The 19,794-nt window shown below is 46.2% G+C and overlaps 2 protein-coding genes across 5 annotated transcripts in view; one reads left to right on the forward strand and one right to left on the reverse strand.

Moving 5' to 3' along the window:
* Positions 1–4,946, reverse strand: part of SMC1A (structural maintenance of chromosomes 1A) — a 50,382-nt gene extending 45,436 nt beyond the window's left edge. For 3 of the 4 annotated variants that reach the window (XR_009350093.1, XR_009350092.1, XR_009350091.1), the window contains exon 1: positions 4,736–4,946. Coding sequence is in view for 1 of the 4 variants with exons in the window: in XM_059158512.1 (XP_059014495.1) it covers positions 4,736–4,844 (109 nt within the window). In the remaining 3 variants the exon portion in view is untranslated. The remainder of the gene's footprint in view (positions 1–4,735) is intronic. The other variant, XM_059158512.1, reaches the window with a different exon arrangement.
* Positions 4,947–5,051: 105 nt separating this feature from the next.
* RIBC1 (RIB43A domain with coiled-coils 1) lies at positions 5,052–19,766 on the forward strand. The gene is made up of 8 exons (XM_059158515.1): positions 5,052–5,250; positions 5,596–5,687; positions 11,914–12,030; positions 13,363–13,444; positions 13,648–13,992; positions 18,251–18,369; positions 19,028–19,422; positions 19,538–19,766. Exons 3-8 carry the CDS (start codon positions 11,914–11,916, stop codon positions 19,617–19,619), a joined length of 1,140 nt encoding a protein of 379 aa, XP_059014498.1. The 5' UTR covers positions 5,052–5,250; positions 5,596–5,687; the 3' UTR covers positions 19,620–19,766.
* The last annotated feature ends 28 nt before the right edge of the window (positions 19,767–19,794 follow it).

Below are 19,794 nucleotides of genomic sequence, written 5' to 3' on the forward strand. Positions count from 1 at the left end.
TGTTTATTGAATACAGTTTCAATTTTGCAAGATGAAAACCTTAGGATCAGTTGAACAATGTGAAGATACTTAACACGACATCTACCTTCTGGTTTATGGGAAATATAGCAGGTAGAGGAACACAGTAAAGGACACCATAAGGAAATCCTAAGACAGAGAATCTGGAATGCTCTCCAAGACAACTAGCCTGACCCTTTCAAAAAGCCAATGTTTAGGGGCACCTGGGTGGCTCAGTCAGTTAAGCATCCAACTCTTGATTTCAGCTCAGGTCATGAACTTAGGGTTGTGAGATCAAGCCCCATGTCCCAGCCTGGCTTCCCACTTAGCGGGGAATCCACTTCTCTCCCTCTGCCCTGGCTCCCCTACACTCCCCCATGCACACATGCTCTTTCTCTCTCTCTCAAATAAATAAATAAATCTTTAAAAAAAAAAAAGTCAATGTCTAAAAAGAAAGGTTTGGAGAACCACTCCAGAAAGCAATTACTGAGAAACAAGCAAAGGCAGTGCACAAACTTTGACTAGATTCTGGTTTCCCTTCAACAACAACAGCAACAGCAATAAAAGACATTTTGGGGAGCAATTAGGGAAGCTTGAAAATGAACTAGATAATTAGATAACAAGGAAATTAGTTTTCCCAGTTGTGATCATGGTCTAGTGGGGACACAGGAAAACAATGATTTTAGGAGTCAAATGCTGAGTCCCTAGAAGTGAAATGTCATTAAGTCTGCAACTTACTTTCAAATGATTAAACAAAAACACACATGTAGGTTTGAATATTTTCATAATAAAAACTTGGGGAAAGGCAAAGACATAGGAAAAAAATACATGAAAATGTAAACAGTGTTACCAGGGGTTGCTTCCCAAATGGAAAATTTGGGGATTTTTTAGTAAAAGTCAGGGAAGGAAGTCTTTTTACTGTCTATCTTTTGGGATTCTTTTTAATTCTATATTGTGTGCATGTGTCAGCTATTCAAATAAATAGGATTTTTAACATTAAGAGAGGCTATCTTTGGGACACCTGGGTGGCTCAGTTGCTTAAGGGTCTGCCTTCAGCGCAGGTCATGATCCTGGGATCCCAGTAAGGGTCCTGGGATGGAGTACCGCATTGGGCTCCTTACTCAGTGGGAAACCTACTTCTCTCTCTGCCTGCTTCCGCTGCTTGTGCTGTCTCTCTCTCTGACAAATAAAATCTTAAAAAAAAAAAAAAAAGAGCAGTTATCTTCTCAATAGTGGAGTCACAATTGTTACTGTCTTCATTTTAGGCTCAGGTAAAAATTTTTTAAATTCAGACTGGGGCTGGGGGGTGGGGAAAAAGCTAATCTCTATAAATTCTATCTCAAGATTCTCCCTTAACATGTTATATGACCTTGAACTGAGGACCTAATTTCCCACACCTTTCTACCCAGCTATACAAATGGCAGCCTGGCTCCTTCCACAGAGGCAGTACAAGACAGTGATTAAGAGTTCGGGTTCTGGGGCACCTGGGTGGCTCAGTGGGTTAAAGCCTCTGCCTTCGGCTCAGATCATGATCTCAGGGGCCTGCAATAGAGCCCCGCATGGGGTTCTCTGCTCAGCAGAGAGCCTGCTTCCTCCTTTCTCTCTGCTTGCCTCTCTGCCTACTTGTGATCTCTGTCAAATAAATAAATAAAATCTTTAAAAAAAAAAAATAGAGAGAGAGCGCTCCGGTTCTGGGGCACCTGGGTGGCTCAGTGGGTTACACATCTGCCTTCAGCTCAGGTCATGATCCCAAGGTCCTGGGACTGAGACCCACATGGGGCTTCCCACTTGGCAGGGAGTCTGCTTCTCCTTCTCCCTCTGCCCCACCTCCAGCCCCTCCCTGCTTGTGCCCGCCCTCTCTCCCTCTCAAATAAATAAATAAAATCTTAAAAAAAAAAAAAAAAGAGCGCCTGGGCTCATTTGGTTGAGTGTCCCACTTTTGATTTAGGCTTAAGTTGTGATCTTGGAGTGGTGAGATCAAATCCCATGTCAGGGTCTGTGCTCAGTGGGGAATTGGCTTGTCCCTCTCCCTCTGCTTCCCCACTCCCCCGCCCCCACTCTCTCTCTCTCTCAAATAAGCAAATAAAATCTTAAAAAAAAAAAAAAAGCTCGGATTCTAGTCTAATAGATCAGGTTTTTAGTTTCACTAATTCTTAGCTACCTTCCATTCCCTCAATTGGAAAATCTAAAAAAACGACTGATAGAGCCTTTAAAAAAAAAAAAAAAATGCTTGGCACACAGTTCTCCACTGAAGTGGCTTTGAAGTATGACAGGCAGTTTCTGACCCTGGCTCTGAGAATCAGTGTGCAAGTGATCGTAACTGTTTGTGCCTCAGTCTTCCCACCTATAAAGCCAAGATAATTAAATTCTCATTTCAAGAATTTAAATGTAAAAGGTTCCAGTAAATAAAGTACCTGACACAGAGTGGTGCTCAATAAATGGCAGTCCTATCCTAACACAGGTCTGGACTCTTAGCTTCGCCTCCCTTATCAGAACAGTACTAACACAACAAGCAGACCAGGAGTCAGACTTTGAAGCATCCACTCCCAACCTCTGGGCTTTTCCCATGCTCTCCAGGATAGTAAGAACATCTCACAACCAAAGCCCTCCCTACTAGCAATCATTCAATACTGTAAACATTTTTTAATGTGCCTTATGAGCTGAACACTGATAAAATGTTTTAAGGAAAGTCTTCTTTGGGGGGCACTCATAAAACAGTGATGAAAATACAAAAACATATCCCATAAATACAGGGCAGAGAAAAAATAAACTTTAACATGTACCAAGTGTCTACTGTGAGCCAGAGAAAAGTAATTCACTGAGGGTACCCAAGAAATGGCCTGTGGAGGTGGGCATTGAAGCTGGCGCGGGGCGGGGGGGGGGGGGTGTCCAGACTAAGGGTCTTTTTGGAACAGCTGGGTATATAAATTTACCCATGCTGAGAGGAGTGGATGCCAAGAGATGTATTCTGGCTCTTTCCACAGAGGCCACCACAACAAAATCCTAAACTGGAGTAGAACCCCAAGCATTAGCCCTCGAGGTCAATGGTTCTCAAGCGTCTCAAGCGAGGTTGGGGGAAGCAGGGGTGATTTGCCCCACCTCCCAGGAAACACTGGCAATGTCTGGAGACAATTCTGGTTGTCACCTGAGGGACGAGGGTGCTACCAAAGGCAAGGATACTGCTAAACATCCTACAACACACAGGACCAACCCCACAGCAAAGAATTATCTTTCTAGAAATATCAACAGTGCTGCTATTGAGAAACCTAACTCTACAAAGAGCACCAAATTCTGGAGAAGGTTCATGAGTTGGAAATATGTTAGCAAGGGCAGTCCCTCCTCTCATGCTAGGAAATGATTTAGCTAGAACATCTCTGGGGTAAGGGAACACAGCAGGATTCCAAACAGACTGCTTGTGGGGGTAGATGGGAAGAATACATAGTGTATTATTTACTTTAAAAAAAAAAAAAAAAAAAAAAAAACAGGGGGCTTGAACTGACCACGCTGACATAAAGACCAGAGCTGACATCAAGAGTTTAACCGCTGCTTAACCGACTGAGTCATCCAGGCGCTCCAACAGCATATCATTTAGGAGAGTTAAGACAGGAAATAGGTTATTTGACCTATCCTGACCACCCTTCCCCCACCCCCCAGTTTTGCTGAGATAAAACTGACATACAACATTGTATTAGTTTCAGGTATACAACATAATGATTCCATATTTGCATATACCAAGAAATGTTTACCACAGTAAGTTAACATCCATCACCTCACATAAACAATTTTGTCCTTGTGATGAGAACTTTTAAGATCTATTCTCTCAACAACTTTCAAATATACAATACAGTATCTACTGACCGCTCTTTCGAAAGACCTTACCCAAGTCACTGCATCCCATCAACCTAATTCCCTGTATAGCATTTATCACAGCCAAAAACCGTATTATTTTCTCCTTATTACTGTCTTTTCCCTCTGGAATGCAAGTCCGCTGAGAGTAAGGCTTACTCTACTCTCCGCTGTTTCCACAGCACTTTGAACAACTCCTTATAAAACGGTAAGCATTCAATATATTTAGCGAGCGAATGAGGTCTTTAAATGGTTTCAGTGGTAACAAAGGTGTTATTTCGAACCACCCCCACCTCTAAGATGGAGGTGGAGGGTGGATACCCCAAGCACTACCACTGGAGACGGGAGCTCTGGGTCAGAAATTCAAAAGTGCCGCCTCCGGAGAAAAGTTAAAAAATGAGGAATTGGAGCATACCAATGCGAGGCGGGCGGGGGCGCTTAGCTGAGGGAAAAGTATACCGCTGGGGACCGGAGGCCTTGGGAGGGCTACCAGCAGTCCCACACTTTCCGGGGAGTTCAAACAAGGCAGGGGAAGTAGCCAGACCCAGTTGGTCCGGCTGGGAACTCCCCGGCCCGCGGCCGGCGGACAAACTCCGGACGCGCCACTTTTGGCGGGAGGGGGCAGTGGGCGGGGTAACGTACAGTTCGGCCCGTACCACTCGCTCAGGGGCGGGGGCCGCGCAAAGAGCACACAAGTGACACTTGGGAAAGAGGTTCGAGTCAGAGCACCCGAGCGGGAAAAGCGGGGTCGTCCTGAACCCTCTCCGGAGGGAAAGGAACCTGTGAGGGTTCGCGACATTTCAGGTCGCACGGGCTGGGCCGTACTACTCTGCTACCGGATTAGGGGGTCCAGGCCAGGACGCGCGCAGGGCCGCAGCCTGGTTTATCTTACCAGAGCCATTGGGTCCAATGATGGCGGTGAACCTCTGAAACGGTCCGATAATCTGCCGACCCTTGTACGACTTAAAGTTCTCGATCTCAATCAGTTTCAGGAAACCCATGACGGCGACGGCGCCGGCGGCGGTACAAAAGGCCGCGCCGTACGCCCGGGAACTGGGGTAGCCCGCGCGGGAAACGCCGCAGTGCAGGCCGGGCTTACGACAAAGCTCGCGAGAATAAGTCCAGGCCAAACGGGATTTCCGGCTTCCGGCGAGAGCGGAACCAGGGGCGTGTCGTGGAAGTTTTGTTGATCCGTTGCCCAGGCACGAGCTTAAAGGAGGAGTTTGGGTCCCGCCCCCCTTTCTTGTTGCGTAGCAACGCAAACCTCTGACCCTGCCTACCAACCCTTAGGGGAGGTAGCGACGGAGGATGCTGCCCCTTTTGGGATCGGATGAAGCAGGCGGGACTGGAGGCCACGCTTGCTGAGACAAGTCACAGCAGGGTTATGCCCTCCAGGGCAAGAGGAAGGTGGGAGCTTGGCTGTGGCTTTAGCCTGGCCGGCTGCAAGGTTCAAACAAGAACAGGGTCGGGGATTGGAAAGACCTCCGGGAGCGAGGGCTGTAAGGGAAGGAGGGGCCGGCGGGAGGATTTGGTGTTAGGGGAGCTAACACCAAGTTGAGGGTAAAATAGGGTTGGAAGTGCAGTGGAATGGGCGTAGGGATGGGGTGCGGTGGGAAAGGGGCTGGGGTGAAAAGGGGGATGGAGTGTGAAGGGAGTTGAGGGTACTCTGGAGCGGCAGGGTCACGGGCTGGGGAAAGCTATGGCCATAGGTACAGCCTCTATCCCCTGCCTCCCTCCTTTTTCTCCAAGCAGAGTTCAGACACTGTTGCTGTAGCCTAACTATAGCCTTGGACCTGAGCCACCCAACCCAGGAGCTTCAAAATTGACAATCGTTGCTAAGCAAGGTATTTTGTGTCCCTAAGCCACTGCTCTCCACCTCCATTCTCCTTCCTTTCTCACCATTTTATTTCTCTTTCCTCACGCTTCATCCCACTCTGGCCCCCTCCCTTGCTTTCCTCCTTCCCCTTTCCTTCTCTGCCTCTCTCCTGCCCACCCCCTCTCTGCCCCAGCAGTCCCTTTCCCCTCTCTGTTCTCTGTATTTTCTATCCTTCTCCTTCATACTTTTATCCCCCTATTTCCTTATACCACCTGCTCATTACAAGGTCATGGCCTTAGCAATCCAAGAAGCTTAAAATATCTGCCACATCTTTCCCATCATTGACCTTATATTGTGGTGACAAATAGAATGAATTGGCTGGAGTTGGTGCTTAGACTTAGATGTGGAAAGGATCTGGTGGTTGCCACAGCCATTCCTGAAACCAGGTTTAAAACGGTTTAAAATGGTTTAAAATGACATTTGGAGACTGGGGAGAGTTTAAAAGTCTAATGAGAAGTCCAGGAATGTAAGAAAGCTTGGTTGATGGTATCTAGTAGAGGAACCATAAATGAATTCAACTGGGAAAAAGTCACAATCAGGCTAGGGGGACAAAATGACCAAGGGACAGCAATCTCATATAATTGACAGGAACTAGTGTTCCATTTAAAAAGATGAGATGGAACTTGGAAAAAAATCAAATTGGATCCCTTCCTCTCACACTGTATATAAAGTGCAATTCTAGATGGATTAAAAACTTAAATGAGAAAGGCCAAATTCTAGACATTTTCCAACATATAGTGGAATATGACCTCAGGGGATTTCTTAAATAATGAAAACTCCTAAGCTTAAAGGAAAGGATCACTGAATTTGACTACATTTAAATTCATCCAAATTACAGCATGAAGAAAGTGAAAAAATGGGTAGGTGCACACAGAAAACTTCTGGAGTATTGATAATGTTTTATTTTCTGGCTTCTGCAGAGGGTTCACAGGTGTTCATTTTGTTGTGCTTCATAACTTATGAGTAAGTTATGTCATGTAAGTTACTTCATAACTTACATGAGTATTAACCATACTTTTTCTGTATCGACTGTTACCATAAAATAATAATAAAGTGAGGGGGCATCTGGCTGGCTCAGTCAGTAGAGCATGTGACTCTTGATCTCAAAGTCATGAGTTCAGGCCCCGCACTGGGCATAAAGCTTACTTTAAAATTAAATAAATAGGGGCACTTGGGTGGCTCACTTGATTAAGGGGCTGCCTTCAGCCCAGGTTATGTTCCCAGGGTCCTGGGACAGAGCCCTGATTTAGGCTCCTTGCTCAGTAGAAGTATGCTTCTCCCTCTCCCTCTGCTTTCCACTCCCCCTGCTTGTTCTGTCTCTCTCCCTGTCAAATAAAAAAGTAAAATATTTAAAAATAAATAAATATTATTTTAAAGGCAATGAAATGAAAAGACAAGTCACAAATTGGAGGTGTTTACCACATTTATTTTTTTGAGATTTTATTTATTTATGTATTTATTTGCCAGAGAGAGAGAGAGCATGTGCCCAAGAGCACAGGCATGGGGAGGGGCAGAGGGAGAGGAAAAGGGAGAAGCAGTGCTGAGCAGAGAGCCCGTCTTGGGGCTCAATCCCAGGCCCCTAGGATCACAACCTGAGTTGAAGGCAGGGACTTAACTGACTGAGCCACCAAGGTACCCCTGTTTGCCACATTTAAACTAAGAAATGATTAGTATATAAAATATATAACTCCTAAAATTAATAAGAAAAGGACAAGCAACTTGATTTTAAAATAAACAAAAGGTATCAATGAGCACTTCACAGAAGAGTAATAAAAAATGGTCAAAACACACATGTGCAATCTCACTAGCAATAATGATAATTCCAATAAAAATTGGTAATTATAATGTTAAACTCACCAATTGGCAAAAATTAAAATCTGCCATACCAAGTATTGCCGAGGATGTGGAGCTACTGGAGTTTTTATACACTATGGTGAAAGTGTAAATTGGTAAAATCTCCTTGGAAAACAACATTATCTTGTAAAGTCAAGTACGCTTATGCCCTGTGATTAGCACTTGCACTCCTAGGTTATCTGCTAAAGAAACTTTCCCACCTGTATATATATTTCTTTAAATCTACAGGTTCTTTCTCCCTCTTTTGCGGTTAAAAAATAATAAACTGGGTTGTTTGTGCGGAGTCCTTGTCTCTCTTGAGCTTACTTCGGTCAGCTTTTCATCCCCACAACCCCACCAGAAATGTTTCTGTTAAGGTCATCAGCATCCCTCCCATTACTAAACCTGTCAGTTCTCAATCCTCATTTTAACATATCATCAGTTGCTCGCTCTCTCCCAAAAGCTTCTCAGACACCACACTCCTGGGTTTCCTCCCACCTCACCGACACTCCACCTGTGTCTCCAGTGCTGACTCCTCCTCCTCTCCCCATCTTCCCTGAGGCATTTTTATCCACCATCTATGCTTACTCCCTTACAGATCTCTTACAGCTTTATAGCTTTAAATTCCTTTGTATCAGTCAAAATAAGCTAAATTATGCTCAGGTTACAGACAACCCCCAAATCTCAGCAGCTTAGAAAAACAAGGATTCTCACTCATGCTTCTTGTCTGATGTGGGTTGGCTACATCTCTGCTCTATGTCATCATCCCAGAACCAAGACTGAAGGAGCAGCCCTTAGCTGGGCACTGCCACTCTCATAGCAGAGAGTGAAGAGGAAAAAGGGGGTGAGGGACAGTTACATCATGGCTCTTAGTTCTGTTTGGGAATGGCACATGTCAATTCTCCCACAGCAGAGGGCAAAACCAACCACGTGGCTAAGATTGAGGGCAATGAGATACGGATGTATAGCCTTCTGGTGGGAGAAGCAGCAGATCTTTTGGACTAGCAATAAAATTCACTGTACCATATGTCTGTTATCAGTGGCTATGTAATAGACCTCTCCAACTCAACACTTCCCAAACTGACCTCTTGATCCTACCCTCCCCCCCATCCCATACTGTTGTCCCTACACAGACTATTCAGTTGATAGCAACTCCATCCCTCTGATTGCCCCAGCTCAAATCTTTGAAATCATTCTTAATACTGTTTTCATACTGCACATGTGATCCTCAGGAAGTCCTATTGGCTCTATCTTCAAAAATATCCAGAATCTGACCACTTCTCATGATCTCTGCTTCTACTAACCTAGTATGATTCACCATCATCTCTTGCCTGGACAGCTGCAATAGCCTCCTGTCTGGTCTCCCTTCTTCTAGCCTTGCCTCTGGTCCCCTCAGTCTATTCACATGGTAGCCAGTCTATTAGACACCAGTCTATTCACATAGCAGCCATCATTCCCATGCTCAAAACCCTCCAGTGGCTGCCATTACTCTCAGAGTAAAAGCCACAGCCTTTAAAGTCCTACATGCTCTGTCCCCCCATTATCTCTTTAATACCATTTCCTACCTACCTCTCCTCCACTCACTTGCCTCCCTGTTGTTCCCCTGAGTGTGTGCTTTTTGTGTCCACCTTAAGGCCTTTGTACTTGTTCCTCTGCCTGGAGTGTTCTCTTCCTGTATATTTGCCTGGGTGACTCCTTCACCTTCAAGTATTTGCTCCAATATTACCTTTTCAATTATGCCTTCCCTGGTTTCCACATTGAAAATTTCAACCTTCCCCATTTCCTTGGTGCTTCCAAGTCCCTTTATTCTGCTCTATATTTTTCCCCATAGCACTTACCATCTTCTTACAAACTCTTTAATGTACTGTTTATTGTCTCTCTGACCCAGCTAAAAAGTAATCTCCACAAAGACTCAGATTCTCTTCAGTTTCATTCTTTGATGTCTCCCAGCTGCTTAAAGGAGTGTCTGACAGTAGGCACTCCATAAATATTTCCTAAATGATAGAATGAACATATGCAAAAAAAAGTAAGATGAAGAAAAATGCATACTACATAATACATTATAAAGTTCCAAAACAAGAAAATGTTTCAAAATATTGTCCAGGGAGTCCTATACATACACAGTATATTTTCTTTGTTTTTTTTACATTTATTTATTTTTTTAATTTAAATTCAATTAACATATAATATATTATTGGTTTCAGAGGTAGATGTCAGTTATTCATCAGTCTTACATAATACCCAGTGCCCATTACATCATCCAGTTACCCCATCCCCCTACCTCCCTCCCTCCCAGTAAACCCTCAGTTCATAAATAGTATATTAATGCCTATGAGTAAGCAAATGTGAACATTCACACAGTGGTTATCTCTTAGGGTAAGGATGAGGGAGAAAAGACATAAGACACTTGATAATATTGATCAAGTTCTATTTCTTTTTTAAGATTTTATTTATTTATTTGACAGAGATCACAAGTAGGCAGAGAGGCAGGCAGAGAGAGGAAGGGAAGCAGGCTCCCTGCTGAGCAGAGAGTCCGATGCGGGGGCTGGATCCCAGGACCTTGGGATCATGATCTGAGCCGAAGGCAAAGGCTGTAACCCACTGAGCCACCCAGGCGCCCTGATCAAGTTCTATTTCTTAAGTTGGGGAGTTGGTTCATGGGTGTCCTATCATGCTTCTTAACTTGCATATGGGTTATATATATGTTTTGCTCTATATGTCAAATATTTCAGTCACAAAATTTTTTTTTAAAGGATCAGGGGGTTGGGGGTACGGTAACTGGATGATGGACATTAAAGAGGGCACCTGATGTAATGAGCACTGAGTGTTATATATGACTGACGAATCACTGACCTTTACCTCTGAAACCAATAATACATTATATGTTCATTGAATTTAAATTTTAAAAAGCAATAAATAGTGGGCGCCTGGGTGGCTCAGTTGGTTGAGCGACTGCCTTCAGCTAGGGTCATGGTCCTGGAGTCCCGGGATCAGGTCCGCATCGGGCTCCCTACTTGGTGGGAAGTCTGCTTTGCCCTCTGACCCTCCCCTTCTCATGCTCTCTCTCTCTCTCTGAAATAAATAAATAAATAATCTTTTTAAAAAAATATAAAGGACTGAAACTAGCTATAGGAGGAGTTGAGGAATGGTATTCCGAACAAAGAAACACCATGTACAAAGGCCCTGAGATGGGAACAGTTGTTGTGTTGGAGGACTTGATAGGAGGCCAGTGTGCCTGGAGGACTGTAAGTGAGGGAGACTGTGATGTAGGATGAATTGGAAAGGTGTGCAAGAGCCGGATCTCGAAACCCATGGTAAGGAGTTTGGATCGGATTCTAAGTGCAGTGGGAAGCCAGTGGAGGATTTTAAGCAGGTGAGAGACATGATCAGATTTATGTTTGCAAAAGTGTTTTTGGCTGTGGTTTTGGCTGGCTCACATTGCCAAAAGTGGGCTTTTCCCAAAATGTGAAAGAACGCAGGCAAATGTAAGCCCTCTAGCCTTTCACGTGATTAGAGAATAAGACAAATAAAGGGGAAGAAGTGGTGCCATCTACTGGAATGGGGAAAACCGAACAGAGCATTACATGAACAGCGGGGAATTGTAAATGAGCTTGAGACTTGGAAAGATGAGCAAGGGGTAGATCATAAATCTGCCAAAGGGGTTAGACTTTATCTTATAAACACTGGGGAGCCATTTGCTTTAAACCTTTTATTTACTTTTTAAAGATTTTATGTATTTATTAGAGAAAGCATGACCGGGGCTGGGAGGGCAGAGGAAGAGGGAGAAGCAGACTCCCTGCTGAGCAGGGAGCAGACACTGGCAGGATCCCAGGACCCTAAGATCATGACCTTAGTTGAAGGCAGACACTTAACCAACTGAGCCACCCAGACACCCCTAATGCTGCTTTTAAATGTTTTTGGTTTTGTTTTTAAGATTTTTTATTTTTGAGTGATCTCTATACCCAACATGGAGCTTGAACTTAAAACTGTGAGATCGAGAGTCGCAGGCTCCACTGACTGAGCCAGCCAGGTGCCCTGTTACTTTTAAAGTTTTTAAGTTGTGGTGTGCCATGGCCAAATGGGCTTTCAGAAAGAGCACTGTCGTTGCTAGTGCAGATAAAAGAGTAGAGAGGGTAAAACTGGAGCAAGGGAAGCCACTGAGGCTCCTGAAAATACTGTCTGGCACCTGATTGTGAGGCCTGAATTAGGGTGGTGACAGCAAACATGTAGGACAGAGATAGATCAGGAAGTAAAATCAGGAATCAATAACTGGTGTTACTGGTGCCGTAGGAAGAAAGGAATAGTGTAGTCAAGTATGGTGATCAGCACTGATTGGCTATTCCACCCCACCCTTGCTCCAGATGTACAAGGTAGACCTGTCCCCAGATCCCAAGGAGGTGGCAGCCATCGAGGCTAGAAGAAATCGAGAAAAAGAGCGACAGAGCCGATTCTTCAATGTACGGACCCGAGTCATGGGGGTGAGTAGGCAATGGGGGCTTTCTTAGGACCAGCGGTCATCTCACTCCTGCACCCAGAGAGGAATGTAGCAGTGTCTGTTATAGCCTCATTGATTTAAGCAGGCCCTCCAGCTGGAAAGGAAGGAGACAGAGAGAAGGCGTCCACTCCCAGGTGAGGGAAGGAAGGGGCCTGGGGATGCAGGCGAAGAGAGTGGGGAAGAGCAGCCAGTGACAGCTGACTCTCTGCCAGTCAGCTCTGGGCTGAGTGGCCTGGTTCACGAGAGACAGGTAACCTGAAGCCAAAAGAAGTCTAAAGAATATTTGGTATTGTGTATGCCTACATGCTGTCTGGAAGGCCACATAAGAAACTCTTAACTAGGCTGAGCATCTGAGATGGGAGGGACTTACTCTTCACTAAACTGCATTCCCTATTACACTATCTTGAAATGTTTTAAAGGAATTACAATCAAAATAAAAGAAAATATTGATAGTTTAAGAAAAAAATAGATTGCCGGGTAGGTGGATGGTGGAGGGGGGAGATGTAGCTCAGTATTCTGGAAAAGACCTCATACCTATGTTCAAGGGCCAGGTCTGCTGTTTACTAGATTTGTGGCCTTTGAATGAGTCACCTATCTTCTCTGAGCTCCAGGCTCCTTCTCAGTAAAATGAAGCTAAATATAGGAAGTGTGAAAGTGAATATTAACATATGGTGGTGGCTCAGTGCCTGACACAAACAAGTAGTTGACTGAGAGATGTGTGGTGTGATTGAGATCCGGTTGGCGAGCATTTCCTCAGGGTCCACTCTGGGTAGAGAACTGGGTTGGGCAGTAGGGCACCAAGGTGACTAAGGCCCAGGCTCTGCCCTTAATGCGCTCACAGTCTGGTGGAGGAGATCATTGACAGAGGCAAACCTCAATATAATGTGAACAGTGGGTCCTAGATTCTATGGGAGTAGTACCTGCCTAAGGAATCAGTAAGGTGAGACCTGAGGTGGGGTGGTGAAGGATGAATAGGAGTTTGGATTAAGAGAGGAAGAAAGAGAGTTCCAAGTGGAGGGAGCAGCTGGAGCAAAGGCTATTTGTTCCAAACAATGTCAGATGCACAGGAAACTGTGAGCCCGGAGCTCTGAGGGTGGGCAGAGGAAGAAGGTACTGAGATAAGGCTGGAGACTGAGGCAGAGGCTAGACCAGTGAGGGGCTTACAAAACATGTTCAGGTGGCAGAACGTTATCCAGTAGGTACTGAGGATCTGTAGGAGGATTCTGAAGCAGGTAGTTCTGAGCAGTTTGTGTTCGAGTATTCAAGGCCCACTGTTGGTCCCCTACCCTGATTTAGCTTGTTTCTTTGGGATCAGGTGGATGTCAAAGCCCTCAACAGCCAAGTGGAAGAGCGAAAGCTTCGAGAGGCAACAGAGCAGAGCAAAGAGGCAGCTTATGGTAAAATCTCAAAGCTAAGGGCAAGCCAAGAAGGATAGTGTAAGGGCCTGAGTGGGCTGAGGTAGGGCAGTTCTGCCCTGGAGTGGGGCCTGAGGCCTGGGATGTGGTGGGATAAACCAGATGGGCCTTGGGAGCAGAGGCCATGCTGAGTGGGCTTGGTCTCTCTGGTGGGGCCTTTTCCATGATCCGCCTACCACCCCCAGGTACCTACCAGGAACAGTATGATCTAGTAGCCCAGATGCTAGAGAAGGAAGAGGCAGAACGGACACGTCGGCTGAACAAGAAAGTCCAGGAATTTCGGGAGCAAAAGCAGCAGCTCAAGAATCGGCAAGAATTTGACCTTTGGGATCCTGGCCGACTCTGGATGGAGTTTCCAGCCTATCTTGGCCCCAGCGATCCCCCCTGTGGCCCAGCCAGCTTGCAGTGCTTTGCTGGGGAGGACCTGGAGAGGGCCATGTGCCTGAAAATGCAGCAGGAGCAGTTCAGATACAGCCTGGAGAGGCAGCTGCAGGAGCAACAGCAAGTCCAGGATGATGAGAAGTGCGCGGGTAAGTAGCTGTGCCCTCCACACTGAGACCTGAGGCCTGGTAGGGAGTTGTTCTCAGCCAGGATCAGGGCCCAGGGAGTGGGGAGGTCCAGTTACCCACAGAGCTGACCCCAAACTCCCCAACCTCCTTCAGTAACCGACAGTGTAGCCATTGGTACCCAGTCAGCCTGGAACTCCATTATGTGGAGGCAGCATAGTGAAAACAGACCTATCAGCTCTGCCACTTACCACTGGGTTTAGGCAAATGAATTTTCTTCTCAGTGCTTTAGCTTCCTCATCTTTAAGATGAGGATAATAATCCATGCCACGCAGAGCTCATATGAGAATCAAATGAGACACTGTATGTAAAGCACAAGCATCAGTACTCAGTAACCAGGAGCTACTATCACCATGACACTGTGCAACCATATCCTCCTCTTCTGTTAGAGTAAGCCCTTCGAGGGCAAGGATCATCTCATCTATTTGCACTGCTCACCTTGCAAGTCATCCCTGTTGCAGCATCTTGTTCAGTTTGCCGCTTATCAGAGATATCACTGATTTGGGAAGTATTTGTGGGATGTCTGTCTTTTCTCCAAAATGTCAGCTCACTAAAGGCAAACCACATCTCTCATTTCCACTCTCCTGTATCCCAGCTGCTTCATACAGTGCCTACCACAGTGTCAGGAGCTCAGTAAATCATTGTTGAATGAACAATTAGAGAACAAAGTAAATAAGACAGGCACCCTGTCCTCCACGGTCCCGTGGAACCATTACCCCTTCTAGAAAATCAGTTTAGAGAAAGAGCAAAGATAAATGGACAAGTCATTCATCAGAAAATATTTATGCTTTAACACTGGTAGGTGCTGTGACAGTTACTGTGACAGAAGAGTTTATAGGACATGAAGGGAACATCAGTATGGGAGTGGTCAATTCTAACAAGAAAAGGGAGGCAGGATAGGGGGGTGGCACAAGTCAGCTGTTAGAAACCAATTTGGGAAAGTTGGGTACAATTTTTCCAAGTCAGGGAGAGGGTCAAGAAAAAGTCATTCTAGGCAGAGGGGTAAGCAAGAGGTAGAGAACTGGGGCTGTGAATGGTCCAAGGGTTTAGGATGCATGAACAGTTTAGTGTTCGTGCAGCCTAGGGTTGAGGGCTTGGAGGAAGAGAAGACGTGCAAGAGTTTTTTCTACACCAAACTAAGGAATTGTGACTTTATTGCTTCATCTTTAAGATGGGGATAATAATCCATGCCACGCAGAGCTCATATGAGAATCAAATGAGACACTGTATGTAAAGCACAAACATCAGTACTCAGTAACCAGTGGTTAACCATTTAAGGGTTTAAAGCAGAGTGACAAGACCATTTCAATATTCAGTATATATTTAGCTACCTATTTTGTGCCTGGCACAGTGACCAAAATAGAAAAATCCTTGCTGTCGTGGAATTCACACTCTCCTGGGGACAGACAATAAACAAGGTGAAATAGTAAAATACACAGTGAACGCTTGAACAACACGGGTTTGAACTGCACAGGTCCACTTATATGTGGATTTTAAAACATAAATATAATACTATAAACATATTTTCTCTCCCCTATGGTTTTCTTTTTTTCTTTTCTTCTTCTTTTTAAGATTTGGTAGGCTAAGCCCCGCGTTGTTCAAGGGTCAACTGTATAAGGTGGTTAAGATAGTTGCTCAGAAGAAAAATAAAGCATGAAACAGGGTACATGGGGACTTTGGAAGAGGGATGCACAACTGCCATTTTCAATAAGGAAAACCTCACTGAGGTAACCTTTGAATACAGATCTGAAGACAAGGGAGTGAGCAATGTGAACAATCAAGAGAAGAACTGTCCAAGTAGAAGAAGTAGCTAGTACAAAGTCCCACAGGAGGGAGAGAGGGTGTCTGGAATGTTTGGGGAATGGCAGTAGGGCTGCCATTCCCTACTGAGTAGCTGAAGTAGACCAACTGAGGGGAAGAGTGATAGGAAATGAGGTCAGAGAGGGGAAGGGGCCAGATCCAGTAGGCCTTCCAGGCCATGGTGCAGACTTTGGCTTCTACTGAGTGAGGTAGGAGTCGTGGGACAGAGAGGGTGTTGTTCATTGGGGCCACATGATTTGTGTTTTAGACACAAAACTTTGCCAGCTGTTGTGGGGACTGGATTAGAGGGGAAGACCAAAGACAAGGAGGTAAGATAGAAGACTGTTATAGCCAGGAGGAGGCGGCCAGCAGGCAGCCATGTTATCTCTATGATCCTAGGGGGTACATAGCCAGTCTGGGATACAGGGAGAGATCTGGAGGCCTGAGGCAGGAGAACAGTTTGCAAAGGAACAGAATGCTAAGCCTGGATGGAATGTGGGAAAGGGTGAGCAAATAATGCACTCAGTGAGGACCCTCATGATCCCTGCCACTCCCTCCACCCGCCCCCAGGCTGTGCTCTCTCAGGTGTCCCCTGCCTTGTGTGTTCAACATTTCCCCTTCCCCTGGTCCCTTCTGTGTCTGCTGTAAACATGCTTACGTCTAACCCCTCTTTAAAAAAATTAAAGCCTCCTTGTACCCCGTGACTCCTCTAGGTGCTGTGCGATAGCTTACTTTACAGCATACTTGTTGAAAAATCTGCTTCTGTTTGCTGTCTTTTCTTCCTTTCCAGTCACACATCAACCCCCTGGGAGATCTCCTTTCTCCCCACCCAACTTCACTGACACTATTCTTTGTGTTATCCAGTATAAGAGGCTTTTTTCCTAGTCTTTACTCCTTGCCTGGACCTTTCTTGCTACACTTGACTCTGATCACATCCTTCTTGAGCCTCTCTCTTCCTTGGCTTCAGTGCTAGTCCATTCTGCTCTTAGCTCTCTGACCATTCCCTCTGTGTCTGCCCTTTGTGGGCTTTTCCTTTACACCCTTCTTCTTGAGACTTGGTCCCTGGCACACTGCTTTCCCTCCCCTGCACACTCCCCTCAGGTGCCCTTGGCCCTCGTTCTGGTTTCAGCTGCTATGTCACCACCTCTGCCTGCTGACCACCTTCAATTCAGCCTTCCTAAACAATTCATCCATGCTTCCTAGACTGCTCTTCATTCTGGATCTTCTATTTCCAGTGGTGGCCACACCATGTACCCAGCCACCTGAGCCAGGACCCTAGGAAGTATCCAAATCTCTCTCTTCTTTACTCTCATCACATACTGCTAATGCAACCTTCTATATACTGGGCTTGCTTTGAGCCCTCCAAGATGCCTTCCCTACCTCCACTGTCTCCCACCAGCCTGAATGCATTCTATACTGGTCCCTGGGAGGAGCTTTCTAATATACAAATCTAATTGTGTTGCCCCCTTGCTTAAAATCCTTCCATGTTCCCCCACCACCTTTGGGGCAAGTTTCTGGCCCTTAGTCTGGTCCCTGCAGAGCTCCCTAGCCACTTGCATTTTATCCTCCAGCAAGAGCAGACTATTTGTAGTTTCAGATACAGACCATACTGTTTCTTGGTTTCCCTTGTTCATTTGACAAATATTTATTGAGCACCTACTATGTGCCAGGCTCTGATCTAGGTTCTGGGCATGGGAGTGAATAAAACAAACAAAATCCCTGGACCAAGGCTAATTCCTAGTGAGGAGAGAGAAAGGCAAGAGACAACATCAGTGAAATGTAGAGTATATTGGATGGTGACAGATGGTAGGGAGAAAAATAAATCAGGTAAGGGGGATAAATGTTGGGAACAGGAAGGTTGCAATTTTAGGTAGGAGAGACAGCAAAGGCCTCACCAAGGTGGCAATATCTGAGCAAGACCTGGGGGAAGTGAGAGCAGGAGCCAAGAATAGTGTTCATTACAAATCCCTGAGGCAGGAGTATTTGACATGATCTACAAACAGCAAGGACACTGGTGTGGCTAGATGAAAACGTGGCTTGGCATGCCCTTTCCTCTTCCTTTCTATATGCAATGCACATTTCAAGGATCACCTCCTCCTGGAAGCCTTCCTCTCACCCACCACTGAAAGCTCTCATAATGCCTGTATACACCTGTCATTGCCCTTCCCACATGGTGGTACGATCTTGCAGGAGATCCATCTCCCTGCATCTTTCACTTAGGCACCTGAGAAATCCTTGTTGCTGCTACTCTGGCTATCCCTAAGCCCAAAGAGTAACTCCTTCCACATCCCTACAATTAAGACATTCCCCTCCCAAGCATACACACACACACATCCTCCAAGCTTGTTGAACAAATGGCTGAATGAGTGAACCAGGAATAGAGCAGGCAAGTATAGTGCCCTGGCCATATTTCTCTGTGTAGATATGCTTGATGACCAACTGCGCCTTGCCGTGGACATGCGGGCTGCCCAGCTGGCCAAGCTAGAGGAGTCCTGCCGCGTGGCCATGATGTCTGCTATGGCCAATGCCAACAAAGCCCAGGTATGGCCTGGGCCATTCAGTGTACCGGGCTTTCCCCAACCCCTTGAACAAAGTCATGGGGAACTTAGCCATGCCTTTGCCCACACCACCTTTCCTTTTTTTTTTTTTAAAAAAAAAAAAAAAGATTTTTATTTATTTATTTGACAGACAGGATCATAAGTAGGCAGAGAGGCAGGCAGAGACAGAGGGAGGAAGCAGTCTCCCTGCCGAGCAGAGTGCCCGATGCAGGGCTCGATCCCAGGACCCTGAGATCATGACCTGAGCAGAAGGCAGAGGCTTTAACCCACTGAGCCACCCAGGCACCCCCACACCACCTTTCTTGAATCAACACCAGCCCTCTCATCTACCTGAGGACATCCCTTTTCACCTAAGGACCCTCTTAGTGGAGAAGATGCTCTTCCCCACATCCAGACTCAGGATGACCTCAGAGCAGAACATCACCCTCCCTTCCCCAGCCCCTCCGTCTAAGCGTTTCCAGGGGGCAAGAAGTTCCCTGTCCATTCCACCCCTCCCCCAGTCAGGTCATTTAAAGGCCAGGCAGGAGCTATTCCTTTTCTCCCAGAGATGGAGAAGAGTAGGACAATGTCTTCCCCTCCCCTGTGACTTGAGAGTTCCCTGAAGTTGTGTACCCTAATGCTCATATTTGGGGCTCCACCAGGCAGCCGAACTGGCTGAGCGGCAGCGCCGTGAGCGTCAGCACGAACAGGAGGCCAACCTCATGGAGATCCAGAACCAGATCACCAGTGACCTACTGACCGAGAACCCCCAGGTTGCCCAGAACCCTGTGGCTCCCCACCGGGTCCTGCCCTATTGTTGGAAGGGCATGACTCCAGAGCAGAGAGCTGCCATCAGGAAAGTCCAGGAGGTGCAACGCCGTGAAAAGGAGGCACAGCATCAAGCCGACCAAGCACTGGATGCCAAATGGGAGAGCCAGGCCTTGCACCTGGCCCAGGCAGCAATGGAGCTAGAGGAGCAGGAGAGGGAACTTTGTGCTGAATTTCGAAGGGGACTGGGCTCCTTCAATCAGCAGCTGGCTAAGGAGCAAAACGCCCAGTGAGTTCTAGGGAGTGGCAATGTGGATGAATGCCGAGGGAGGGATGGGAAGGCTTAGGGAGAGAGGGAGAGCTCAACAGCTGATGCCTCTGACGCCTCTGTACTTCTTTCACAGGCAGAATTATCTGAATTCTATAATCTATACCAATCAACCTACGGCCCAGTACCACCTACAGTTCAACACCAGCAGCCGCTGAACCTAAGATGCTCATCTCTCTCTTCTCCCTCATCAAGCTCATGAAGGCTGGGAGTCAGGAGAATGCTGCAGGCCCCCTCCCCCAACCCCTTCTCCCACTATCCCTACACCTTTGACCCTAGGTAATAAAGTTATTCACTAAAATCAAGGCCATGTGCTGTCATGGGACACAAAAA

This window comes from Mustela lutreola, chromosome X (assembly GCF_030435805.1).
Source record: "Mustela lutreola isolate mMusLut2 chromosome X, mMusLut2.pri, whole genome shotgun sequence".
NCBI lineage: Eukaryota > Metazoa > Chordata > Mammalia > Carnivora > Mustelidae > Mustela > Mustela lutreola.

What these genes read in the sequence shown, in the direction of transcription:
- RIBC1 (XM_059158515.1), top strand. Translation starts at nt 11,914, where the DNA reads ATGTACAAGGTAGACCTGTCCCCAGATCCCAAGGAGGTGGCAGCCATC. An exon ending in TACGGACCCGAGTCATGGGG is followed by an intron (nt 12,031 to 13,362) that starts GTGAGTAGGCAA and finishes CTTTGGGATCAG; the next exon opens with GTGGATGTCAAAGCCCTCAA. An exon ending in CCAATGCCAACAAAGCCCAG is followed by an intron (nt 18,370 to 19,027) that starts GTATGGCCTGGG and finishes GGGCTCCACCAG; the next exon opens with GCAGCCGAACTGGCTGAGCG.